This window comes from Lissotriton helveticus, chromosome 5_1 (genome assembly GCF_964261635.1).
Source record: "Lissotriton helveticus chromosome 5_1, aLisHel1.1, whole genome shotgun sequence".
NCBI classification, from domain to species: Eukaryota; Metazoa; Chordata; class Amphibia; order Caudata; family Salamandridae; genus Lissotriton; species Lissotriton helveticus.
This window is the reverse complement of record NC_136065.1, coordinates 91925454-91953280: the sequence shown is the minus strand read 5'-3', so window position 1 is coordinate 91953280 and position 27827 is coordinate 91925454. Positions and strand designations below refer to the sequence as shown.

Sequence of the window (27827 nt, the reverse complement as noted above, 5' to 3'; positions counted from 1 at the left end):
ACAGAATCTGAGAATAAAACCAATTGCTGGTATTTTAGCCGAGAAAGGAGGGAAACCTGGAATCAAACACAGGCAGCAGAGGAGTCAGTTCTCTGCTCTGTGCTTGTAACATGAACCCGGAAATCCCGGCACAGCAAGAGAGGGGCAGACGCACAGACACACCCACTGCACACAGGGAGGGACAGACGCACAGACACACCCACTGCACACAGAGAGAAACTGAAACTTACCTTCACTTCCGGCATTTCTGCATCATGGCGGCAGCAGCTCAGCTCGGGAACCTCCAGGAAGAGGCCACTTGTTCCATCTGTCTGGAATATTTTAAAGATCCAGTGACTATTGAGTGTGGCCACAACTTCTGCCGCTCCTGCATCACTCAGAGCTGGGAGGGGAGAGATGAAAACTTCCCCTGTCCACAGTGCAGGGAAATATCATCTGGGAAAAACCTCCGACCCAACAGACTAGTGGGGAACGTGGTGGAAATTGCAAAACAGCTTCATCTGTCCTCTTTGAGGCCCCCAGAGGAGAATCTGTGCGAGAAACATGAAGAGAAACTGAGGCTGTTCTGTGCAGAGGATCAGAGGTTGATATGCTGGGTCTGCCGGGAGTCCAAGGAGCATAAAACTCATTCAGCAAGTCCTATAGAGGAGGCTGCAGAGGAGCACAAGGTACGTCTGTGGATGTTCAGGGATCACAGAGTCGCTTGGTGAGCCACACCAAGGGGCAGCCGGAGAGCACACGCTGTGTGTGAGAGTGTTCAGAGATCACGAGTCACCCTTTTAATATGGTGGCAGATGGCTCCATGTCACTGAGGCAACACTTTTCCATTCCTGGATTTTGCTTTTACATATCATTTATATCTGGTGTGTCGAAGCAATAGGTTCAAGTAAAATGAACCAAGACTACAACTCCCAGAATGCCCCGATCTGTTAAATCAAAACCCTAGAAATGTTGAGTACCGGTGGCATGGGTGTGTCTGTGGGTGTTCAGGGAATCACAAGGCACCCCAAGAGTCCATAGAGGAGGCTGCTGAAGAGCACAGGGTATGTGTGTGGATGTTTATGGATCATAATGCACCCGTGGACCCAAAGAGAAGTCTGTGCAAGGAGTGTGTGTGGGTGTTCACGGTTCACAAGTGAATGCACATGTTAAGTCTTTAAGAGGATACGATGTATATTTTGGGAGTGTTATGTGTCCCTAGAGAGGGCTGCTGAAAATTACATGGTATGTTTGTTGGTGTTTAGTGAACACACTCTGTGAGGCCTATATAAGAAGCTGTAAAAGAGCACAAACTGTCTGTCAGAGCGCTGAGATCATAGGTCGTATACTGTGAGCCACAGAGGCAGCTGCAGAGGATCAGAAGGGATGTGTGTGGTGTGTTTTGGGACCTTGTGCTATACTCAAAAGATCCGTGTGGCACTGCAGTGTGAGGTATCGGGGTCAGAAGACTTGATGCAACAATGCAGGGTGTGGCACACAGGCTCACATGGGCACAGACACAGCAAAAGAGGTGCAGTAATGTAGGGTATAAGTGAAACAGTGAGACCAGAGAGTCTCTGGTCTCATCCCTGGACTGGCACACCCATGTTTGTCTTATAAAAGTAAGACTTCCAAACATAAATTTCTTTAAAGTGTCTTTATATATTGTACTTCATATATTTTCTCACTCAAGTGTTCCAGGCTTAGATATCATATATTTTTCATTACATTTCATACATTGATTTTTCCACTCAGGCAATGTCTTTACAAGACAAACATGGGTGTGCCAGTCCAGGGATGAGACCAGAGACTCTCTGGTCTCACTGTTTCACTTGTATCTCCGGACGCCGTTGGGCACTCGACGCCACCTGGCTGAGCACCTTCAAACTAATCGAACATATACCATACTTGGAAAAACCTTCCTACGAAACTAGGCAGTGCATCTATCCTAATTCTATTTTGCGTAATGTAGGGTAGGGCATATTTGCTCACATCGACATCAAACACAAAAGAAAAGGTGCAGCAGTGCAGGTTGTAGCACACAGGCTTACATGGGAGCAGACACATCAGAAGAGGTGCAGCAATAACCCCCGCACTCAGCCCCACTCCCCTCAATTCGCATGAAACCCATCGCATCCCCGAGATGCTGTAATAAAGCCACCATACACACTTCTTTGTGGTGGTCATTTGATGGCCGCAGTTTTATTCAGGTTTACAAGCATTTTATTTGCTCGTATTTTATGCATAGCATGATATAACTTTCTGTTGCTCTTCGGTTGGATTTTCTTGGTCTTCCGCCAGCTTGTGATGGGGGATAGCCGTCGTCCCGGAGTTTAGGCCCAACTCGCTACCTGTCGGTCTCGGGTTGTGCCCCGCCAATGTGCGGGGGCTGGGTTGCGAGCGCCGTCTCCGTTGGCTACCCCTCTTGGTAGGCCGCCTCACCCAGCTGTGAGGCATCATACGGTGAGTGGTCCTACCCGTCCTCCTTCGGTGACTTTTTACCCAGCCGTGCGGCATCCTAAGGTAATTGGTCTTGTCCCGGCACCCCGCCCTCCGGTGTGCCTCTGTACCAACCATTCTCCCCGTTATTCTCCACCAACACCCTGTGTGAACTTCCGCTCTGCGACATAGATGTTCCTTAGGTGTGGGTCAAAAACGATGTTCCTTCCGGCGCTGTGCTGCTCCCCGAAGATAGGAGTATACCTGGGGGGAGTCGGTTTATATCCTTCCCCTGCGCCGTTCGTCCTGGCCGAGGCCTGGCGCCCCATTGGGTCGTTTGTAGGCGCGGGGGTCCCCATTGGCTGGGGGGGGTCGGCGCCTTACTGTCTGAAGGGGGAGGTTTGGCCTTGCTCTCGGTTGGCGCTTTTCTCGCCGAAAATTACCCCCAAACTGGTTCGGTGTCCGGGGGCACGGCGTTCGTTAGGGCGCCGGTCTTCTAGGCCTCTGCTATGCAGGGTGTGGCATATGGGCTCACATGGACATCAAACAAATGTACTAGGCCTTAAAAACTTTCTAATGGAGGACGGGGTGTGAGGAGCAGTGAATAGCGGGGAGGCTACAAAGAGAAGGGGGACTGTAGGCGCTGACTACAACTAAGAATCTGATTCACTCTACAACAGAAAGCGTTTCACTCACACCGAGGCTCTCATCACTGCACAGGGAAACCTCATGTCACATATCCACAAGCACTGCATCCTATAGACCTGGACCTGAGCCTGACAGCACTGTGAGGCCCTGCTCATGGTAATACAGCGCTAGACAGATCTGTGTCAAAGCACGCATGCTGCACATACATACAGATGGCGCCCAGATATGACATACTACACGGAGTCAGAAGGTAGTGCTCTCCACTCTGCGTCAACATCCACCATACTACTATTCTCGGCTGCCATAACCTTGAGTAGTGTCGTCAGCTGGTCATGGGAGGGGGATACACTCGGGTTATAAGTAGGACCTCTTTGGGTGAACCTCAACCTCGTACTCTGATGGAGAGAAACACACCAGATGTAAAGCACTTGTCAGGGGGCTCGTGCTACGAGTCTCCTGCACTAGAGGATATCCCGGGCCAGGATAGTAAAACGGGAGCCGTTTGTCACATGGACACTGCGCCAAAACCTTTGACCCTACTGTTCGCGTGCTCAATCTGTTTGCTGCCATTCACCTCGCTTGGGGTCGGTGCCTGCTCTCCTGCTCTGCCTGATCCTTGTTGCAGACTGTGCATCAGGGTGTTGCCTGCTCTCACAAATCCTGCCTGTTCCCAGCTGCAGCCCTGTATGAGGTCGGTGCCTGTTTCCTCTTGCAGACCCTGGAAAGGGCTGGTGTCTGCTCTCTTCTTCAGGCCAGTTGCTGGTCTCAGACTCCTGCATGAGTCTGTTGGGTGCTTTCTCTGTTGCAGACCCCGTAAGAGGCTGGTGTCTGATTCCTGCTTCAGACCTTGTAAAGGGCTGGTACCTGCTCTGTTGCAGACTCTCTCTGCGGACAACAGTCTGACTCCTGTCATAGACCCTGAAAGGGCTTGATATCTGTGCTCACCCTCTCTCGCTGCCCGTTTCATGTCTTCTACTCTATATGGTGCCTGCTGTCTGATCTCTCTCCCAGACCTGGCGCCTGCTTGTTCTCTTGCTGTGCTGTTCTCCATCAAAGACCCTGTATGAGGCTGGTGCCTGTTCTCTTGCTGTGAGTGTTCTCTATCACAGACTGTGTAAATGTTTGGTGCCCACTCTCTCATGTTGGTTGTCTCTTCTCTGTTGAAGACCCTAAATGGTGCTGGCACCTGCTCTCTTGCTGTGCCTGTTTGTTCTCTGTCACAGACCCTGCGTGGGGTTGGGCCTGCATTCTTCCTGTGTGTGTTTTCTGTCACAGACCCTGCCTGGGGTTGGGCCTGCTCTCTTCCTGTGTCTGTCTCTCTGTCACAGACCCTGCCTGGGGTTGGGGCCTGCACTCTTCCTGTGCCTGTTTGTTCTCTGTCACAGACCCTGCCTGGGGTTGGGCCTGCATTCTTCCTGTGTCTGTTCTCTGTCACAGACCCTGCCTGGGGTTGGGGCCTGCACTCTTCCTGTGTCTGTTTTCTGTCACAGACTGTGATCATTTCTTTGGTTGTTTGTTCTTTCACAGACCCTGCATGTGGCTGGCACCTGTATAGGACAAGGTCCAGATATGGTTAATCCGTTGAGGGGGTCTAGATTTTACATATTTAAGAACAATATGGAAAGGTGTGGCTAGAATTTACACTCTCGACATCAGTTACTGGTACTGACAGTCTTAATATATATGGGCAGCACTTCCAGCCTGGATACAGAGTGTAAACAGAGGGGATGATCCTTGAGAAGATACAGATGTTGAGGGAAGGTCAATGGCGGGGAGGGGAGGGGGAGTTGAAGCTGATGCTGTATCGAAAGGGATCCTGGAGCGTGAACGGAGAAGGCTTGCCTTCTGGGTTTGTCTTCTTACAATTGTTCGTCTTAAGTTTGGTGATATCCATGCTCCTGGACTGATGTTGTTCCTTGAACGTGTATAGCTTGTTTGCCAGGTGAGCTGGGGTCTTGTTAAAGAGAGCTTTATGTGATGCAGCTGTACATGAAGATGAGCTAGGCTGGAAGGAGCAGCCAGTATAGGTCTTTTAATGTGCTGGTGATTTCTTCAAGCCTTTGATGAGCTGCGCCGCTTCATGTGTGCTGTCTTTAAGTGGAGCTAGGGTGGTGTTGGAGAGACCATTGACCAGGGCCTTGTCTCTGCCCCATGGGAGAGGCCTTGTACGTTTGTTCTGAAGTCATCATCCAGGAGAAACAAATTCTTCAAGAGAGGACATTGGAATCAAGTTTTCTTGGCATTCTTTGTCACTTATTGAATGTGGTGCTTGAATGAGAGGTCTGTGTTGAGGGTGGGGGTAAAGACAGATAGCTTTAACTTGGAGAGCAAGGCTTAAATATGGGTCTATTTTGAGCTGGCGGCACACAGGAAGAGTTCCTTCTTTGTGGCATTTAACTTTAATACATTAGTTGACATCCAAGACTGGATGAGATCACGGCAGATATGCGAATGTCATTGGGTGAGGAAATTTAAGGTAGAGTTGGACTTCAACTGCATAATTATGGATCTTGATGCTGCTGTCTGTAAGGATGGATCCGAGAGATCCCTTGTAGAGGTTAAAAATGGTGAGAGAAAGGAAGGAGCCCTGAGGTACTCTGCAAGAGACAGGACATTTCTGTGATCACTTGGAACCTATTTGCATGAACTGGTGCCAGTTGGTGATGTAGGATGTGAACCATTTCGAGACAGTGCCTGAAAATCGAACTAATTTTTCACGGGTATTGATCAGAGCTGGATGGTTGTCTGTGTCGAAGACTGCAGAGATGTTCAAGATCAGGACTATGAGGTCAGGAGTTTTTGATTGTCGTTGAAGAGGAGGGTGTTGTCGACTATTTGGAGTGTGGCTGTGTCAGGGCTGCAGCACGGTCTGAAGACAGATTAGTCATCCTGTAGAAGATAACGCTTGCTGATGTGCTCCTGTGGAGTGTGGCAACTGCTTTCTTGTTGATCTCCCCATAAATGAAGGGTGGGTAATAGGGCTGATGTCTGTGAGGTCGGCTAGGCCCAGAGATGGTTTCTTCAGCAGTCAAAAGATCTTGCGAGTGTCTAAGTGGTCCTTGGCTGAGGGAGATGCTGACCATGTGAATCAATTTGATGATAGATGAAGGAAGGGTCTTCTTTTAATCGTTTAGGATATTGCGAAGATCTATGCATGATACTGGATTGAAGAAGATCCATTGGGGAGTGTGGCAGTAGGGGATGGTTGGAAGCGGAGGGACTGTGGAAGCAGCAACAATGTTGGATATGATTTGTTGATCTTGGTAAAGAAGAGTTTGATGGCATTGCATTTCTCGACAGATGCAGAGATTGTGGCTTCGGCGAGAGGATTGGTTCAATGTTTGACAGCTTGAATAGAGTTTGTCTTCTGTTCTTACTGATGGTGGTTTTGTAGTAAAAGGATTTAGCTGCTATGCTGAAGGATCTGCAGTTAGTGTTTTTAGTAGGCTGTTTGACTACTCCTGTTTTCGTATGGTACGTTTATTATCGTCACGCTCTGACATCTCTGGAGGGCTGAAGTGCTCTGGCATGTTCTTGGTTTTCTTTCAGAAGACGGTCTCTGATGGAGTGGAGGAATCTTTTTCTTCTAATTGGTTGTCCTTGGTTCTCGGGTGTAGAATATGGATGGTGAAGATGGTGGTAAGGTGATGATGCTCAGCTGTGGATGGAAAGGCGGTCGCTCCAGTCAAGGGCTAGAGGTATCTAGTTGCACCTATTGGGAGAGGCTTATTGAATAAGGCCTGGTGTGTTGCCTTAGTGTTGGGTTATTGATGAGTTGTTTTATGTCTTGTGTGCTGTGAAGGATCCCTTCATACATTTTGTGTTGGAGTTGTAAATCTCTGAGGAATGTTGGTGACTGCATTGGATGGAGACAGATGTGATCATGTCTGAGATTTCTTCTGCTAAGTGCTTGTTTGGTCCGGGTCGTCTGTAGATCAGTTCAAAGGATGATATTTTGGAGATTGATAGAAGGAAGTGGCAGGAGAGGAGCTTGAAAGAGTTGGTATGGTAGAGTTACTAAGAGTGAGGGTCAGAATGCCCTGTGTGTAGCACAGAGGTTAGTTTTACACACGGAGGTTAGTTTTACACACGGAGGTTAGTTTTACACATGGAGGTTAGTTTTTCACACGGAGGTTAGTTTTACACAAGGAGGTTAGTTTTACACGTCTTTATTCATCAGCATGTAAACGTGAATTCAATGTTCCAAACCGGTCTTCCCTTCCCTGCATTTGAAATTTCATGTCATAAGTGTTCATCGGGAGCCAAAAGGGCCTCACCGTTTCTAACTCACACGACATCTCCCCCTTGTTAAAAACAAATTGACAAGTCTAAGGGCCAGATGTACGACGCTCGCATTTAGCGAGTCGCATATTGCGACTCGCTGAATGCACTGTACAACAGTGTCTCAGACACTGTGTGCAATTCCCAATGGGGTCGCACATTGCATGCCTCATGCATATTAATGAGGCTGTCGCAATTTTCGATCCCATTGGGAATGGCTGGCCCTCCTCGGGATAGTGGCCTGCCGGGCTCAGCAGACCACCTTGTCAGGGACTGCTTTTAAACAAAGCAGTTATTTTTTCCAAATGCAACATATTTTCCGGGATGCATTTAAAAAAAAAAATGAAACTTTGAAGTTTCATTTTTAGGTCTCGCAGCCTGCGTTGCACTGTGCAGCAGTGCTCCTGCAGGCGGGAGTCCTTTTGTCCGGGGTTCAGAAATGGACCCTGGAATCGCACACGCTCGGGTGTGTTTTTTTTGTCAGCTCTTATGTGATTGGGCTTTCAGTGCGTGTGTTTTGTTAACAGAGCACGCAGTAGGCCAAAGACGGGCACATTGCTCCGCCCAAGGCCTATCGGTGTCTGTTACACGCACCAAAGCCCAAATGTCTTCAATTATCGTGCCCAGACACAGGCGCGATAATTGAAGACATATGGCTCACCGTGGCGCGCGTGCACACCACTCGCGGGCGTGTTTTTTTTTTCTTTTCAGTGCCGCTTGTTTTCAATGTCACTACCGCTGGGTATTTTTTGATGTCTTCTCTGTAAGGAACACATCTCATGTCTGAGTGACCGCTTCAGGGTACAAACACATTGTAATTTGTTAATGTTACTGTTTACATTGTAGCAAACCTGAGCCTGGGAAGAGAATAAGACGCTGTGAGATCTGTTTTTTGTTTATTACTTGCATTATTTGCACATACAGCTACAATGAATGGATTACGATAAATGTGGTGTTTTATAGTTAGAGATTGTGTACCTCGCCAGATTGCACTCTTTGTTTACATGTATTAGCCGTCATGAATTATCTGGAATATTTGTCTGAGATCTTTGCTCAGTTGACACACGCTCTTAATTATCGCGAGGCCTCCCCGGGGTTAATTTGATGTTCACAGAATATATATTTTTTTTTTCAAAAGATACCCCTAAAAATGCGTTCGTTTGTTAGACGTTCCGAGCAAGCGCTTGGCCCGGGGCACAACAGTAGTGTTTAGCAACACTCGGCCAATCCCCGACAGCCACCAGCTCTGTAGTATTGAAAACATACCTGGGCGAGGCGCAGCCACAGGTGAAAGCACAGCTTTCTCGGCCTGAACCGGCGGGAGTTGAATTCGGCCCCTCTGTGCCCCGCAGGCCTCATGTTTCTCAAACCGCCATTAATAGCGATAATGTAACACGCGGCCCTCACGTTTGAAATGGAGCTGCGTCTATGTCCGCACCTTCAAAGACCATAAAAATTCCAGCTGGCATTTATTTATTCCCAGGCGAGGCCCGGCCCTGCGCAGAGCGCTTTGTGCCCCTCCATGTGAAATCCGTCTCTTTAATAGTCTCTTTTATACACAGTTGTTGGAGGTTGTTGGAGGTCATTTTTCTTATTCTTATTGATGATGGATCATGTGAAATGTATGTACTTTTATGGATAATACATATTCGAATAAAGATCAATGATTGATTGATTGATATTCTTAAATGCCCTTTGTGAATTCTAAAAAGTTGTAAACATATATGTTTGGTCTAAGTTTAGACCAAACGTCTAAGTTTACCTTTGTGAATCGAGCCCAGTGTCTTTATCAAGTAGCAGTAAGGGCCAGGGATGAAGCTAGTTTGCATGGAACAGGATTTCAGGTGCTTATAGGCAGGGACAGAACCAAAGTAGTGACACAGTTGTCTGTGTCCTTTTCTGTGATTCTTACGGCTGGTGCTTACAATACGGGTATGTGCGACAGGTACTTAAAATGTTTGTGTATGACTGGTACGTACATTCTGCGCACATGGGGTTGATACTGTTGCAACTCTTTTTTGCAAGTAAGACCACACTTTACAGATCTACTCTTATTTTTTGCACTCTCACCCCTGCAGGTAAAACTTCAAGAGTGGTTGTGTCAACTCAAGAAAGAGGAAGAATATATTCTGGAATCTAAAGTCAAGGAAGAGGAACAATATAAAACCATGAGGGTGAGTGGCTGCAGTGAGACCTGTGTATCAATGTGTCTGTATATATCTGTGTCCATGTCTATGTGTGGGCACACAGAGGCTGATGAGTGACCCTACAGACTGGGTTATGGTTCCCACCAGGTAAATATACTGACCGGAGTCACTGTGCTTGGACATTAGGGCTGAAATCGGCCAAGGGCTCGTCCTAAAATAAATAAAAACAATAATTATTTTTCTGACCTTAAGATAGTAATTACTCACATACTTGCATGGTGTGTGGTAGTGTATGTGTGCACAGGTGCAGCATTATCTGGCTGTGAGTATGTGCCTGTGTGTGTGTGTGTGTGCACAGGTGCAGCATTATCTGGCTGTGAGTATGTGCCTGTGTGTGCACAGGTGCAGCATTATCTGGCTGTGAGTATGTGCCTGTGTGTGTGTTTGCACGTTCATCCTTAGTTATACATGTCTAAGTATGTGTTCAGGTATGGGTCCTGGAGTTACTCATAAGAGTGCATGCATGTCTGCACATCTCTATCTTTGTGTGGTTTTTGTGGGAATGGATGAGTGTGTCTGTGTATGCATGTATATATTTTGAGCTGTAGAGAATCCAGATGCATGCGTGTACATGTGTTTGAGGATTGGGTATGCCTTAGTTTGGAGTTATTGGCTGTGGGTTTGTACTTGCACATGTGAATGCCTGTCTAGGGGATTCCATACCGCAAAGTCTAGTGATATTTGTGAATTTGTAAATGCATGGGCATGAAATGAAATGAAAATGATTTTTGTAAAGCGCACGTAGCTGCCCTGAGGCGTCCAAGCGCTAAGATTGAAAGCAAGGGTGCAGATGCCAAGAATGATGTGACCAGAGAGGATTCTATTTATTAAACAGAAACGTTTTTAATTGCTTCTGAAAGGAAGTAAGTTCTGGGTTGGACCTTAGATATTGAGGGAGGGCATTCCACATCTTGGCCACATTAAAAGAGAAGGAGCGGCCTCCCGCTCTAGTTCTCTTTATTTTCGGTACAGTGGCCAGAGTGGCATGGGTTGAGCGCAGCTGTCTGGCAGGGTGGTATGGGGTGATCAAGGAGAGGTTGATTGATGGACCCGTGGCCCAAAAGGCCTGGTGAGCGATACATAGGGATTTGAAACTGATTCTCTCCCTAACAGGGAGCCAGTGTAGGCTTTTGAGCCTAAACTTGATAGACGACCTGCGAGGAATTTGCAGTAACGTCCGGGCAGCACAATTTTGTATTAATTGTAGTTTGCGCAGGACAAAGTCAGGTGCTCCCAGAAACAGGGCATTCCCTGAAGTCCAGACGTGATTGAATCAGGATGTATCACAGTCTGTTTTGCTTTAAACGGTAGCAGGGGGAGAATCTACCTGATAACTATAAGGATACCGAAGCAAATGGCAGATAGTCTAGTTGCCTGATGGTCAAATGACAGAGACTTATCTAACCAGATGCCAAGGCTCTTAATGGTATCATTGGGTACCGGTGGGGGGCCCAGACAGGATGGCCAGACCGCATCGATGGAAACTGGTGCGAGCCGACCCAATAACATAAGCTCAGTCTTGTCTCCATTGAGTTTGAGACAAGACTTGGTCATCCAGCTTTTGACCTTCTCCAGACAACCCACTAGATCCACCCCAGCTAAGGGGGCACCCTCCTGAGCCAGAGAGACCACCAGGCATCTGTATGAGTGTATGCCTCTGTGAGCTTGTGTTTTCATAAGTTATACATCAGTGACATTATGAAGGCATATCTGTGTCCGTATGAATATATATGGGTGTGCCTATGTGAGAGGGTGAATTTGCGGGGTTTGTGTATATACGGTTGTTAGAAATCGGGGTTTCTAGTTAGCAATAGGCTTGCACCTCTGTCCAAGTAGGCACTCTACTTCCTAGTCAGGATAAGGGGGATTCACCGCTAAAATAACACCCGCTCACCCCCTTGGTAGCTTTGCACGAGCAATCAGGTTTATTTCAGAGGCAGTTTGTATCGGATTTGCACATAACCAACAGTAATACAGTGAAAACACTGCAAAAGGACAGCACACCAGTTTTAGAAAAATAGCCAATATTTATATGTGCAAAACAAGACCAAAACGATACAAGACCAACATACAGTAATTAAAAATATGCACTTTGCAAAAATAACTTTAGATATGCAGTTCCTTGAAGTAGTTAGCTCTGTCCATGTCCAGGTCAGCGGTAAGGTCGGCAGACTCGTAAACAATACCTTTTCCGTTGCGGCTGATCATGTTGGTGTGCGCCGGTTGTGGCAGCGGTGTGAAGTGAAGAGTTGTGGTGCGGCGTGCTGTGCCCTCAGGTTGCGGTGCAGGCAGCCGCTCGGTGACAGTCGGCCAGTGGCGTTGGTGAGACCAGGGCTTTGGTGCAAAGTAGGGTGGTGCTCAATGTGGTGCTGATAGGTCACGGTACAAGCAAAAGAGCTGGTTGATGGGAAGCTGACATTGGTGGGCCCAGACTGTGGTGTGGGATGGGGTGGTGCGTCGGAGGACTCGCGAGCAGTGCCCCCAAGCCACTGTGTAGTCACGGTTGTCAAAGTCAGTGTGCAGTGATGGCGTCGGTGAGACCCGGGCAGTCGGAGTGAAGCGGTGCGAAGTGGGTGTCCACAGGTCATGGTACAAGCAGCAGGTCGTGATGGCGTCAGTCGTTGTCATCGGTGAGACCAGGGTTGCTTAGGAGATGCAGCGGTGCCGTCTGCGGTGCCTTCAGGACCCAGAGTCAGCGACTGAGTCGGCAGCTCTCCCCCTCTGTGGCAACTGAAACCTACGTTCTAGAGGTGGTACCAAGAGGTGAGTGAATTCTTTGATGTCCTTGAGATTTCGTGAACCGGGGGCAAGCTCGGTTTCAAGATATTGGAAATAGTCAGCACAAGTATAGAAAATTCAGTCTAGTCCTTTCACTGCCCAAGGCAGAAGCAGCAACTGCAGGTCAACCTAAAAAACAGCCCTTCTTCTTGGCAGATTCCTTGATTCCACAGATTTTTCTGAAGTCTGTTATCTTCCTGAGACTTCCAACCAGAGGCAAGCTCTACTTAAAGGTCTTGGAGAAGACTCTTACAGCAGCATGTTCAACCCAGTCCTTTCTCTGCCCAAAACAGAAACAGCAAGCTGGAAGCCAACACAGCAGAGCACAGAAAAAAGTGGCAGTTCCTCCTGACAGCTTTTCCAGCCATTCTTCCTAGCAGGTTCCTTAGTTCAGCAGTAATCTGAAGTTCGGGGGCCTGGACCCCAATATTTATACTCCGTTTCTCTTTCTTCTCTTGGGCAAAAGTGTCCGTGCTCAGCCCAAACCAGTTCTGTTCTCTCGGGGCCAGCTTCTCGACAGGAGGTGGAGGCAGCATTGTGCAAGGGAGACAGGGTCTATTCAGGTGCAAGGGAAATCGCATCCCACCACTCTAAATGCAGCCCAGGTCTATTCAGCCCAGTTCTGAGTCACCCAGGAAATGCAGGACACACCTCAACCGCCCCCAGTGGCTGTCGGCAGTATCTTAGGATAGGACAAGATATCTAACCTTCCTCCTTATATATCTTCTAAAGGAATTTGTGAATTACCTGCAGTAACATTGATTTATCTGGTAATTCTCCATTCAATAACAGAATACACATAATTTCTTTATGATTTTAAACATGAAATTACCACATCTGTGATTCCCCCTCACTTTGAATGAGGCCACAGTAGGACACCCCCTCAGCGTCTCCTTCTGGGGGAACACATCCAGTGTTCTGGCAACACCGGGGTAGCCCGCACACCACTTACATCCTCTCTTCCATCCCAAGTGCTTCAACTTCCTGCCCCATCCCCCATTTACATTCTCTTGGGACAGTCACATTTACTGACACTTTTCTTCAGACAATCTCTCCGCTCAGCCTGTCCCTGGGTCTTCATCTTTGCCTGCGGTGGGTTCACTTCCTTGAACTCTCTCCATGGATCGAGCTTCTCTGCAGCTTTTCAAACTCTGACCTCTCCACAGTCTGTGAGGTATCAGAGTAAAGGGGGAGGGCAGGAGTGCGAGAAGGACACAAGATGGTAAAAGGGAAGGTAGTAAGAGGCTGCAGTCCAGAAATTGGGAGAAGCAAGCTTGTGTTCTGATTTTTGAAAGTAGCCTTCAACCAGTCCACCCTCCCCCTGAACTCCCACTCTAGGGACATGTGTAGAAAGCGTTTTAATATCTAACCAGCTTTTTTTTGCTTCTGACAGGACAAGTTAAGAACTGAGAAGAAGAAAATTGAATTCGAGTTTGAAAAACTGCGGCAGCTCCTGAAAGAAAATGAGCAAACACTGAACAGAAGACTGGAGGAGATGGAGAAGAAAATCACCATGGTGGAAAATGCAAATATCACCAAACTGTCCAATCAAATCACCTCTCTCAAGGCCCTGATAACCGAGATAGAAAAGAAGTGTGAGGCACCAGCATGGGAACTCCTGAAGGTGAGATATCAATCAATCATGAATTTGTAGAGCACGGCTAATCATCCTTGAGGGTATTCAGACGCTGGGTTCCTGTTGGGATCAGTTGAAAATCCAAGTCTTGGGTCCTTTTCTGAATTCAGGGAGAGAGGATGATGTTCGGAGGTGCTGGGGGAGGTCTTTTTAGCACTTGTTGGTTAATTTAGGGGAAGGAACATCCTAGCACTGCTGCTTTGGCGGAGAGTGAACGAGTGAGGCGAAGGACATGTTTCTGTAGGGTTGGTGGAAGTTCAGGAGGTGGTTGATGTATGCTGATCCATGGTCATGGACGGCATTTTTGGCATATGTCGACATCTTAAATTGGCATCTTTTCTGGATGGAGAGCCTGTGGAGGTTCCTGAGGTGGGGCGTGATGTGTTTCCTCCCAGGGAGGTCCAGGATAAGTCTGGCAGCTGAGTTTTGTATTGTCTGAAGTGTCTTCGATAGTTGGGTGGAGACTCCAGGGTAGAGCCCATTGCCGTAGTCCAGCCAGCTGTTGACTAGGGCTTGAGTGACGCTTTCCTGGTGTTGATGTGGAGCCATCTGAAGATGATTCACAGCATGCGGAGAGTGAGGAATCAGGTGGAGGAGACTGCTTTGATCTGGTGTTTCATGGTGAGTTTGCTGTCCAATTACGGTTGTGGTCGTGGTCTGTTGGTGTGGGTGTAGGTCTGAGTTCGGAGGGCCATCAGGTGTCATTTCAAGGGGAGGTGTTCCCAAAAATCAGCACTTCCTTCTTGTCCATGTTGCACTTCAGGCGGTTGGTCTTCATCCTGTTGACTACGCTCATCATGCAGTTGTGGAAGTTGGTCCTGGTGGGGGAGGGGTCTTCTGTGAGTGAGAGGATGAGCTGGATGTCATCTGCGTAAGATATGATGTTTAGGCCATGGGTTCCGACGATATCAGCCAATATATGTGTTGAACAGTGGGGGCTGATTGATCTGCCTTGAGGGACGCCACAGATGATGCTCTTGGGTTCCGAAGTGAAGGGTGGTTGGCAGATCTTTTGGGTTCGTCCTGTGAGGAAGTATGTGATCCAGTTGAGTGTATCTCCCTGGATTCCAATGTGGCAGAGTCTTTTGATGTGGGTGTGGTAGAATACTGTGTCACACGCTACTGAGAGGTCAAGAGGGATCATGGCCTATGTCTTTCCATGGTCGAGGATGTCGTAAGTTGCAGCAATCAGGGCAGTCTCGGTGCTGTGGTTGGCATAGATACCGGTTTGGGAGGTGTCCAGCGGATTGTTGACCTGGTGTTTGGTGAGTTGGGGATTGATCGCCTTTTCATGGACTTTGGCTGGGAAGGGGAGCAGAGAGATGGGGAAATAGTTCTTGAGTTCTCTGGGGTCGGCGGAGGGTTTCTTGAAGACGGCTCTGACCTCTGCATGTTTCCATTGATCGGAAAAGGTGGCTGTGGTGATGATTGCTTTGAGAATGGAGGTGAGTTTGCAGCTGATTTCCTTGCTCCTGAGGTTGAAGAGTTAGTGGGGGCAAGGGTCCGTGGGTGCTCCAGAGTAGATGGAGTTCATGATGGCTGTGGTGCTCTGTGTGGTGAGCAGTTTCCATACAGTGGATATCGTGTTGTGGTAGTAAGCCCGGGTGTTGCGGAGTTCCTGGGAAGGGGAGATGGTGTTCTCTGTGGCTAAAGGGCAGGAGAAGTCTCTGACAATGTTAAAGAGTTCCTTGCTGTGGTTGGAACTGGGTTCCATGCAGTCCATGAGGGCGCATCTTTTCCATTATACCAAGTAGCATCTCCAATGAGCTAGTGCCAGCATTTTACCATGGGGGACCACTATGCCAACAATTGCCTCAAGTGTGCCAGTAGTACGTAGTGGGTTCCCATTAGGGAAAGAATTACACCCCAGCATGCCAGAAGCAGTAGTTTTAACAGGTGCCTTTCATGTTAACATTTTCCTCTGCTATGCCAGAAGTGGAAATTTTACACCGGCCCCTCTATAAGTCACAAATTACCTTCAATATGTAAGGGCCTATGGCAGATTAGCAAAAATGACATAACATTTTCACTCACATTTAATTTAATTACATTCACTCACTCACACTCGATCATTCATTCTCACTTGCACTCATTGATTCTCACTCACTCTAACACACTCTCACTCATTCTTACTCTAACTCCAACATACTCACTCATTCTCTCTCCTTCATTCGCATTCACTCACATTCACATAAATTCTTACTCACTCATGCTTTTTCACTTGTGCGCTCACTCTTTTTGTAGCTCATTCTCACTCACTCATACTTACTGACCCTCAATCTCACTTATTCTCACTCACTAGCTTTTAGTGGCACTCACTCACTTACACACACTCATGCTCACACAAAAAAGTCAAAAGTCAAAAAGATTTTATTTGTGTTGGTACTCGACAGAGGACCACAAATATAGCATTTAAACAAAATGAAAAGAAAATTTACATCATTCATTAGTATAGAAACAACAAAGATTTAAAAAATTTGTAAAAATTATAACATACGAGTTCATTCGGGGGCGATTTGCCCGCTGTTAATAGTTCTTTTTCCTTTGTAATCCTGCAAATACGATATATTGGATCAAGATACATAGCACGAGCTACTACTACTTTAGAACTGGGGCAAACGAATAGTAAATGCTCAATGGTCTGCTCGCCCCCTTGACATAAAGAACAAAGAGAAGATTCTCCAGCTGACCATCTTGATTTATAGGATTGCACAGGCAAAATACCTATTCGTAACATTAAGATCACCCTCCTTGCACTATGTGTAAGAGAAAACCCGATGTACGGCTGGATGTGTTTATACTCCAGTAGGTTTATAAAAGATTTGTATGTTGGTAATTTTTTGCTATGTGCAAGGTCCAGATCAAAACTCAGTCTAGGGGTAAAACATTTAAGGAAGAGTTTTAATTGCGATACAGACCAAGTGAGTAAGATATCTGTACTAATTTCAGCCATTCGAAATGCAACTGTCATGTTCCCTAGAAAAGTTTGCTTAGCAGCTTCTGTATCAAAAGTTTCTTTGTTCAGCAGGAATCTGAGTGTTCCCTCCTTTGCATGGAGGAGGTTATAGGCCCACCTAATGATGTTGGCCACAGCCGTGGCATAAGAACTTGTTATAGCAAATTCTAGTCTTAGGACTTGTACTGGTGTAGCTGCTGGGACCTTCATAATTCTTTTCAGGATTTTTCCTTCTTGGCGATCCATGAAGCCCCATTGTTTTATAGGGGAACAACATTTACAACGCAACTTTTACAACGCACTACCATTACAACGCATTTTTTACAACGCAAAAACTTTTACAACGCATACCATTACAACGCATGTTTTTACAACGCAAGTACTTTTACAACGCATGCCATTACAACGTAAGTATTGGTAAGTATATAATTATATTTAATAATTTATATGTTTGGTTTTTTTTTACGTTTTAATCTTTTGGGTAAAGGGGTATTTTTAGGGTTCAGGGTCAGTTTTCAGTTTTTGGGTAAAGGGGTATTTTTAGGGTTCAGGGTCAGTTTTCAGTTTTTGGGTAAAGGGGTATTTTTAGGGTTCAGGGTCAGTTTTCAGTTTTTGGATAAAGGGGTATTTTTAGGGTTCAGGGTCAGTTTTCAGTTTTTGGGTAAAGGGGTATTTTTAGGGTTCAGGGTCAGTTTTCAGTTTTTGGGTAAAGGGGTATTTTTAGGGTTCAGGATCAGTTTTCAGTTTTTGGGTAAAGGGGTATTTTTAGGGTTCAGGGTCAGTTTTCAGTTTTTGGGTAAAAGGGTATTTTTAGGATTCAGGGTCAGTTTTCAGTTTTTGGGTAAAGGGGTATTTTTAGTGTTCAGGATCAGTTTTCAGTTTTTGGGTAAAGGGGTATTTTTAGGGTTCAGGGTCAGTTTTCAGTTTTTGGGTAAAGGGGTATTTTTAGGGTTCAGGGTCAGTTTTGGGTTTATGAGATACAGGGTTTTTTTTGGGTTCAGGGACAGTTTTGGGTTTTTGGGGTACAGGGGTATTTTTAGGTTTCTGGGTTAATTTGGGTTTTGGGGGTACAGGGGTACAGGGTAAAAAAATTAAATTAAATAAATTAAATTAAATTAAATTATATTAATTACAATTAATTTAAAAAAAATATATTATATACTTACCAATACTTACGTTGTAATGGCATGCGTTGTAAAAGTACTTGCGTTGTAAAAACATGCGTTGTAATGGTATGCGTTGTAAAAGTTTTTGCGTTGTAAAAAATGCGTTGTAACGGTATGCGTTGTAAAAGTGTGCGTTGTAACATCATAGATCCGTTTTATAGGGATATATTCCATTGCGTACGACAGGACTGCAGGAATCTTTACTTTATATGTTTTTAACAATGAGGAAAAATGCCTGCTCCCAGTAGCGCTATAAAGTCTTGAAAGTGCTCCAGCATGTAAATCAGATTTCTTTATTAGGTTATCTATATGTTTTGTGTTTGTTAGATTCTTTGAGAGAATCCTGCCAAGATATATGTATTCATTTACTTCATCTATCTTTTCTCCACCTAGCCTCCAGTTGTATTTGACACTTTTTTTCCTCCCAGAAAAGGCTACAACTTTTGTTTTCTTTATATTTGGGATTAGGAAATTTTCTTTTGAGTATTGATACAGAATGTCCAGAGATTTTTGCAAACCAAATGGAGTGAGATCAAACATCACTATGTCATCCGCATAAAGCAACGAGTGTATTCTTTGTTTGTTTATTTTTGGAGGCAGGCTCGAACCCTGTTGTAACTGATATGGCAAGTCACTGAGGTATAGGTGGAGAAGCGTGGCTCAGTGGTTAGAGGCGGCAGACCCGGAAGATGAGATCGGCCGTGGACCAGGGTTCGATTCCCCGCCTCGGCGGGTCTCGGGCTCAAAATTCCATGGACTCGACAATTCTCGCACCGGTGCCTACTCGACTCACGGGGTCACACTCTGCGACTCTGGGCAATAGCTTGCTTAATCTCCACTACGGCCCCTCGCGGCGGGATGCCTGGCTTTCACCTTGTGGATACCCTGCAGGGGTATCTCACAGGGGAATACCAGGACGGGTTCCCTAAGCAAGCGCCTTGAGACCTTCGGGTGATTCGTGCGCTATATAAGTCAAATACAAATACAAATACAAATACAAATAGGGAGAATAACATAGGGGCTAGGAGACATCCTTGTTTAAGACCATTTGCTGTGTTTATTCTTTTCGTTAAGCCTTTTTCGCCCCCCATTTGAACTTGACACCAGGTTTTGGTGTGAAGGCTTATTATTGCCTGTAGCAGATGTTCGTTGATTCCGAAACTCCTCAATTTATTCCATAATGTGGGTCGATCGACACGATCAAATGCAGTAGAATAGTCTATAAATGCCGTATAGACAATCTGAATTTTTCGTGTTACATATTTGTCAAGGATGACCTGTATAATTGCAATGTTGTCCGTAACAGAATGCTTAGGTCTAAAACCGGCCTGAAACATAGGTATTAGACCCAGCGAAAAAGCCCAATTTTTCAGATGATATAATACTTCCGCAGCGAAAATTTTTCCAGTGGCGTCCATCAATGCTATTTGGCGGTATTTTTCTGCTACCGTTTTGCTACCTTTTTTATGTATAGGGATAATGATGCTCCCCTGCCATGATTTTGGTACTTGTCCAGTGATCAAAATATGGTTAAAAAATGGTGTTAACATAAGACTCCATTCCTTAGGATCTACCTGCAGGGCCTTAATCGGTATTTGGTCGGGGCCGAAGGCACCTGTGCTTCTAGCTTTTCGAATATGAGATTCTACCATTATTGCCGTTGTTTTAGGAATTAGTGATTTATGTTTTTCCTTTATTTTACCTACGCTATTTTCTTGTAGTTCAACCATATTTGATTTGTAAAGATCAGTCAGATAAATTTCCCAGTCATTAGGCGGAACCGGTACAGCTAATTTCTTTTTTGTTCCGGTTAATTTAGCTATTAAGGACCAATATGTTCTCTGGTTATGTTCTTTTGCAGCTATTTGTAAATCAACCCAGTTGCGATCTTGAAAAGTTTTTTTCTTACTTGTTTTCTCTCTTCTCAGCTGATTTTTCAGTTTGTTTATTTCTTTCTTTCTTGTAAGAGAAGGATTTAAATATTGAGCACGTATCAGTTTAAGTTTTTTCTTTGTTAATGTGTTTCGGAATTTGTTTGTATTTTTCTTCATTTTATTACCTGTATTTTCTTGATGTATCATTTTTGATAGTACCTCTTTGAATTCCTTGAGCATACTCTCAAAGTTTACTATAGGGTCATCTGAATAAGATTTCCTTAATAATTGTATATGTTTGATCAAATCTGTTATTTTGTCCATAAGTGATGAGTTCCAGAAGATACGTCTTTGTTCGCAATTTACCAAGGTTGCATTTCTATAGAGGATCATCTGTCCTTCTGCTGCAGAGTGAGCTGTCCAACTGGTAACTAGTTGTATCACGGCATGATCGCTGTCGGGTGTGAAATTGGAGTGAAAATACGTGATGGTTTCAAATAGATCCTTGCCACAGATGATGTAATCTATAATTGAAGGGGTCCCGTTTCCCTGTCTAGTATATGATGCCGGGATATCTCCTTCAATGTTCCCGTTTAAGATTACCCCATTTATGTTAAATAGTGCTGATAGCATCATTTTCCCTCTTTTATTAGAGTGAATAGCTCCGGGGAATTGGGGAGTTGAAAAGTCCAATGTTTCCTCTTCAAATATTCTTTCCCACTTTTTGATTTCAGAGTTTGAGATTTTACCATTGAAATCACCCATGATTATGTACGACGGAAACATATGGACTTCTATTATTTGCATGATAGTTTCCATGGTATCTACAAATAAGGTGTCTTGCTTTCTTCCAGGGGGGGCATATATATTAAAGAGCAAGATTGCACTTTGTGAGGCCATGTTGTGAGTGTTTAAAGAAAGCTTAATACATTGCAGATTGTCATGATTAGTCTCAACTATCTCCTGAGCCCATAGATAATCCTCCCTCATTAAGATAGCCAAACCTCCTTTAGCATGGCCCCGATTAGTTGCTTTTGCTGGTATGTTGTAAACATAATAGCCTTTCTGTGAGAAGGGTTCTATTGCCCAAGTTTCTTGTAGAGTCAGAATATCAGGCTGATTATTGAGGACTTCATTCATTTTGTTTTTTGTTCTCCCTGCCATGTTCCACGATGTTAAGTTTAGACCTTGGTTAAACAGGGTGCTTCAGGCGGTTAGAACTTTTGTTGCAGTTCAGTGTCCCCGATAACCAGGTCCAGGACTTCGCAGTATCAATGTCAGTAATTCTGTTCTCATTTGAATCCGAGTACCAAACTTCCCTTTCCCCTTTACTCACTTGGATTTTCAAGGTATCCTCTCCTTGTCGCATACCTCTTAAGTAGCTTACTCCTGAGTCTTCCGACGCCGGGAAAGCTCTAAGAGTATTTTTTGGTTGTGGACTAAAGATTGGTTGAGTATGATCTTTTAAGGTTTTATAGATTTTGTTTCCTTTGGGCTCGACCTTCTCAATTACATCGTATCCAAATCTATGTATTATTTCTTTTTCCTTGAGAATGATCCCGGGTAATACTGGTGACCAAAAGGAGACCAGTGCGATTTTATTATAACCTCTTTTGGGGAAAGTCACTAAGTCTATTTCATTGCTGGTCAATGATTGGAGAGGCCATATATTTTGCAAAAGATTGAGTATCCTGCCTCTATTAAGTGGCATATTATCGGTGGGAAAAAGTTCTTCGAACTGAAGTACATTCGACTGTATATTTTCACTGCATTGGAGGTTCCTCTCGTCGCCTCTTTCAGCGCCGATATTTTCATGTCTTATCTTTATGAGTGTCCTGGCTGGGAGATATTCATCTGCTCTTGGGTTCAATATTTGCATTGTCTCTATAATATTTCCTTTAGTGGATTCTTCTTTTTTAGTAGTATGTGGCGTAGTGATCTCTCCATTTTTTCCCTCTAGATCTATTTGAGGTATATTAGATTTTTGGAATTTTAGTTTGCGGGTTTTCTTTTTGTGAATCCTTCTTAAAGGTTTTTTTCTCCTCTTATTTCTTCCTACTTGCTCGCGTTCCTTATTTTTATTTGTTGTTATTCCTCCTTCTAGAGTTTCTGGGCTAGTTTTTGTACTAATATCTTTGTCGTCCTTAGCAGAGTCTTTATCATATGTATCCATTTTTCTATGTTTTATGAAAATCGGAAACTGTTTTAGCTTTTTTTGTGATTTTTCTCTAAATAATTTTTTCAAAGAATAGAGTGTAGATTCATTTAGAGATTCCGATTTTTTTCCTTTTATATGTTTCTATTAGGTCTTTTTCTGATGTCTGAGTAGTAGAATTACATTTTGTTTGTTTGGGACCGTTTTCCATTTGCTTGGTGATATTATTTAATTGATTTTCCGTTGATCTTGAGGACTCCTTTTTCTTTTTCTCTTCTACTAGGAACTTTAGGATACCTATTTGGACATCCAAAGTTTGATCTGAATTTTCAAGGATGTTTCCTAGGAAGGAGAGAACCGATTCTAATATTTCCTGTAATGAAAAGAGAGCCTTAGATAGTGGAATTGTGGATTTGTCAGGATTATTGTTTTCAGTTAAGAAAGGGTCCAAGAAGGAGTCTTGTTCTTGAGATTGTTCAGATGTTTTTTTTAGAAAGAGTGTTTGATAGCTTTATTTCAGGACTATTTTCTTCTGACTTTAAGTTAAGTATACCTGGATCCTCTGATTTATGTAGGCTCCCATTGCCTCTTATAGGAGGTAACTTTATTTCAGGACTATATTCTTCTGATTTTAAGTTAAGTATACTTGGGTCCTCTAGTTTATATAGACTCCCATGGCCTCTTATAGGAGTTGAGGATTTCAAGAGAGTAGCTTTATAGTCCGTTAATTCTGGATCATTCGAGGAGTGGTTGGACTTATTAATGGAAGCCATGTGCTTAGGAGTGGTTTGAGTTTAGTTTCGATGTCTGGCATTTTCTTATCAGGTTCCTTTTTTGATGGTATAGCAGAAAAATATTCATTAATTGCCGGGGTTAAAGTACTTCGACCAGGTTTTATTGCTTTATCTGTAGATTTCCTGACTGCTTCCTCAGTACCCATTCGCTTCATAAATATTGTGCGTGAACGTAGTTTTTTTAGACCCATTTCACTTTCCTGTTGGTGATTCTCCGATGGTATTACTGATGAAATTCTCGGTGAGTCGTGTTCCTGGTATGTTGTACGAGTCAGCGCGAAACTCTAGGCAGATCCTCCTTACTGGTAAAAGATTAGTTTGCCTCTTTTGTCGATGAAACAGAAATAACCTTTTGACAAGGATTCAATTTTTGGGCGGTGATGTTAATAGGGTGGCCCGTCCCGTCCACGATCGGCCCCGGACGGCCATAGACGGCCCGCCCTTTGCCCGGGCTTAGCCCCGGGCGCTCCCGCGCGCTCCCGCGCAGCGTGCCTTAAACGTATTTGTAGGGAGGATAAGAGGAGATGGGCGGGGCGGTCAGGGAGAGCGGGCCAGCTGTCACGGCCAGTGGAAGAACCGGGACTCCTGGGAAAGCGAGTCCCGGGTTCCACGCTCGCAGCCCTGCCCTGTCGCACACCCCTCTGTCCCCACAGCAAGCAAGCGCTCAGTCCTCTGAGCGAAGAGGGACCCGCGTAGCGGGTTCCGCGAGGTGTAGGCTTGGAGACGTTAAGGACAAGAGAGTCTCTGCAAGTTCAAGACTGTGGCAGCGATTAGAAGCACAAACAAGGAGTATCCCACGACGCTAAGGCGTCCTCGCCTTTTCTGCTGGATGGAGGTGGGCGGGGCGGTCAGGGAGAGCTGGCCAGCTGTCACGGCCAGTGGAAGAACCGGGACTCCTGGGAAAGCGAGTCCCGGGTTCCACGCTCGCAGCCCTGCCCTGTCGCACACCCCTCTGTCCCCACAGCAAGCAAGCGCTCAGTCCTCTGAGCGAAGCGGGACCCGCGTAGCGGGTTCCGCGAGGTGTAGGCTTGGAGACATTAAGGACAAGAGAGTCTCTGCAAGTTCAAGACTGTGGCAGCGATTAGAAGCACAAACAAGGAGTATCCCACGACGCTAAGGCGTCCTCGCCTTTTCTGCTGGATGGAGGTGGGCGGGGCGGTCAGGGAGAGCGGGCCAGCTGTCACGGCCAGTGGAAGAACCGGGACTCCTGGGAAAGCGATTCCCGGGTTCCACGCTCGCAGCCCTGCCCTGTCGCACACCCCTCTGTCCCCACAGCAAGCAAGCGCTCAGTCCTCTGAGCGAAGCGGGACCCGCGTAGCGGGTTCCGCGAGGTGTAGGCTTGGAGACGTTAAGGACAAGAGAGTCTCTGCAAGTTCAAGACTGTGGCAGCGATTAGAAGCACAAACAAGGAGTATCCCACGACGCTAAGGCGTCCTCGCCTTTTCTGCTGGATGGAGGTGGGCGGGGCGGTCAGGGAGAGCGGGCCAGCTGTCACGGCCAGTGGAAGAACCGGGACTCCTGGGAAAGCGAGTCCCGGGTTCCACGCTCGCAGCCCTGCCCTGTTGCACACCCCTCTGTCCCCACAGCAAGCAAGCGCTCAGTCCTCTGAGCAAAGCGGGACCCGCGTAGCGGGTTCCGCGAGGTGTAGGCTTGGAGACGTTAAGGACAAGAGAGTCTCTGCAAGTTCAAGACTGTGGCAGCGATTAGAAGCACAAACAAGGAGCTCACACTTACAGACATACTCTCTCAAACACATACTCTCTTTCACACAAAACACTCATCCAGCAGCATGCATACTGCATACATTTTTTTTAACTTAAAACATCTGCCACTAGCAGGAATCCACTGCCACTAGCTAGTATTCACTATTAGTGTAATTAAGAATTGGCTGAAAACGAAGGTGAAGCATGACTCCCTTAAGGATAAGCTGTCTCTATCTTCTTGGAACTGATTTTGCTACCTCTGAAGCCAGGAGTCGCAGCTGCAACCCCTGTCAATCCCTAAATGATACCCATGCAGGTGACCATGTAGAGAACATCATGCAATGTGCCAAGGGACTCCATTCAGAATATTTGAATGTGCTGTGTTTTGCAACTCCATTCAGAATGACACTGTGCTGTGTCATTGCCATTCAGAGTATTAGTTTCTGCTATGTCATGTGACCTCATTCAGAATATCACTTTCTGGGCCAGATGCACAACCATTCACTTTTGCAAGTCGCAAATTGCGTCGAATTGTGACAAAAGTGAATGTACAACAGTGTCTCAGGCACTGTTTGCGATTCCCAATGGGGTCGCAAATTGGATGCCTCATTAAAATTCATGGTGCAAGCACAATTTGCGACCCCTTTGGTGATGGCTAGCACTCCCAGGGATGGTGGCCTGCTGGGGTCAGCAGACAACCATGTCTGTGACTGCTTTTAAAATAAAGCAGTTTAAAAAAAAAAATGCAGCCCGTTTTCCTTAAAGGAAAACAAAATGCATTTAAAAAAGAAAAATGAAATTTTTCAGTTTCATTTTTAAGGGCAGGTAGTGGTCCCTGGGACCACTGCCTGCTCTGCTCTTAAAATATATTTTCGCACACACTCACAAAGTTTGCGAGTGGTTTACCACCTGCTTGAAGTAGGTGTTAAAATGTGAGTGTTTAGCGGCAGCAAATGTAGTTGCAAAACAATAGTACATGGCATTGAGTCTCGCTATTAGAAAAGGACGCCCCTTCCTAATAGCGAGATTCGCAAGTGCTATTTTGTGAGTCATTGACTCACAAAATAGCATTTGTACATGCCAGGACCCTTTTTTGTGGTCACAAACGGGCCGATCTCCCGTTTGCAAGCGCTAAAAAGGGTTGTACATCTGGCCCCCTGTGCTTAGTCATGCGATACCACAGAATGTGCTGTGTCATGTGATCCCAGTCACTGTTTTCTAACCATAGATAGATAGAAGTGTTTGAATCCTAAAAATACTTCCATAACTTGAACATCCCCTGTGGAAACTGATTTCATTGTGTCTATTTTTCTGTTTTGCAGGATGTCAGAAGCACCCTAATCAGGTATGGTTGGTTTATTTTCCTCCTGTCAGTGTGTAAGAAGCAGGTCTTGCTGCTGCAGTGTGTTAATGCCACTACTGAGCTCACAGTGTTAGGAAACTTTCAGATCCTCATAAAATCACTTTGCATCCTCAAACAAAATATTAAGTCCTCGGAAAAAAACCTTTGTTTCCCCAAAAACTTAAGTCCTTGGAAAACTTCTTTGCATTATCAGGAAGCTCTCTTCGATTCGGTTCAACAAGGTTTACTCGGCATGTGTAGCAACCAAAAAAGAAACATATACATGTACAAACAATTAGATCCAATTACACAAACATCATCTAATTAATTAATACATTAAGATCAGTTAAAACGATTTACAAAAACATGATACTTTTCCTCGCATGAATCGATTTTAAAATAAATGTCGCAACATAAAAACAGATCTCGGGGTCTCTTAGTGCAATCAATAGGTTCATAGCAGTATTAGTAGTTCTTACAGTATATTTTTTAAACCGAGATTTCAAATTGGCGAGTCTGTAATACAAATAAAAATCACAAAAAAGTAAAAAATGCATAGTGTTCTGTTTAGAATACTCATCACATGGGCATGAAATGACAGGCCGTATTTTCATTTCAGGAAATGCAACTAAGTGATGAGCAATGCCCAGTCTCATTCTCATTAGTACAAAACGATCCAAGGGCCTTGTAACAAATAACAAATAGCTTTGTGTTGTATGCTGCTTGTGTGCTTCTCAGCACGCAAGCTTCTTAGAACGTAGAATGTTCTATTCGAGTTCTGTCAGTGGGATTCTGTAATGGTCAGTTGGAGCTGGACTGTGCCTGTTAGCAGTCGGTGGTTGTTAAGCTGTTCCACCTGTCTTGGATTAAACTTTATCCTGGAACATAACCTTGTTGTGGACCTCCTATCTTTTCAACATATTGGCGACAGTGGGAGCAACCTTGCAAGAAATCAGGATACTCAAGAAGGAACAGCGTTCACTTTGTGCTCCAATTAAAGTAAGATTTTCATTCTTGTTAATTGTGCTTTGATAGCACCAGCGGCTGTAAAAAACTGTCTTTAATCAATTTATTTGGGAACCTTTTCAAGTATTTTCGAGTGTAAACACTCCTGCGTTTCTGCGGCAGTTTAATATCAGTGCACTTGATGGCACCCGCGGCAGACACTTAAAATACAAATCACAGCAAACTCTTAAAATACAAAATTAACGTGGGAGACTGTGAATTAAAATAACGTCGTTATTCTTCAAAATAACGGTAACTTACTTGTATGGGCTCGAGCGCCTCGCCTTTCTTGCTGCGCAATCAGAACGTTTGAGGCTCATCATTCTCTCTGCTTCATGATCGTCAGGCATATCCTTCTCTGAGTGATCGTCACAGTTGCAGGGCATTGTGGGAGTGACGCTATCACGTCTTCTCACGTTTTCGGCCATCTTAGTTGGGGAGAATTCGTAAAGCCGGCGGACAGCATGTTTTAAACAACATTTCTGTCTGAGAAACGTTTTTGATCTGGAATTTTCTCCGTTTCAACAATAAAATTCTTGAAAAAAATATATTAGTTTTTCTGAACAGCAATACTTCAAAAAAAATTTTTTTATATACTTTAAGAAATTCAAAATTTATAACAGTTATAATAGTTTATTAACAATTAAACTAGTCTATTTATAGAAAAAAATTTTTTTTTTTGGTCAACAGTCATGGCAAACATTATGGTTCCACCGCATTTTCTACCAGTGGCAGGTGATCCTAAAATGGATTGGGATTTGTGGTATCCCATGTTCCTGGCTTACGTCAGTGTTCTAGAGGAAGATGGGTGTTCGTCCAAAAGGAAATTAGATCTATTACGGTTGTCTTTAGGTGGTCAAGGCA

General features: G+C 45.0%; 1 protein-coding gene across 1 annotated transcript in view; it reads left to right on the top strand.

Annotated features, from left to right (window-relative positions):
* Positions 1 to 240: 240 nt before the first annotated feature.
* LOC144754200 (E3 ubiquitin-protein ligase TRIM39-like) overlaps positions 241 to 27827 on the top strand; it is a 155579-nt gene continuing 127992 nt past the window's right edge. Inside the window, exons 1-4 of the mRNA XM_078641787.1 lie at positions 241 to 668; positions 9426 to 9521; positions 13726 to 13956; positions 25939 to 25961. Of these exons, the coding sequence (XP_078497913.1) occupies positions 255 to 668; positions 9426 to 9521; positions 13726 to 13956; positions 25939 to 25961 (764 nt within the window). The 5' untranslated portion in view covers positions 241 to 254. The remainder of the gene's footprint in view (positions 669 to 9425; positions 9522 to 13725; positions 13957 to 25938; positions 25962 to 27827) is intronic.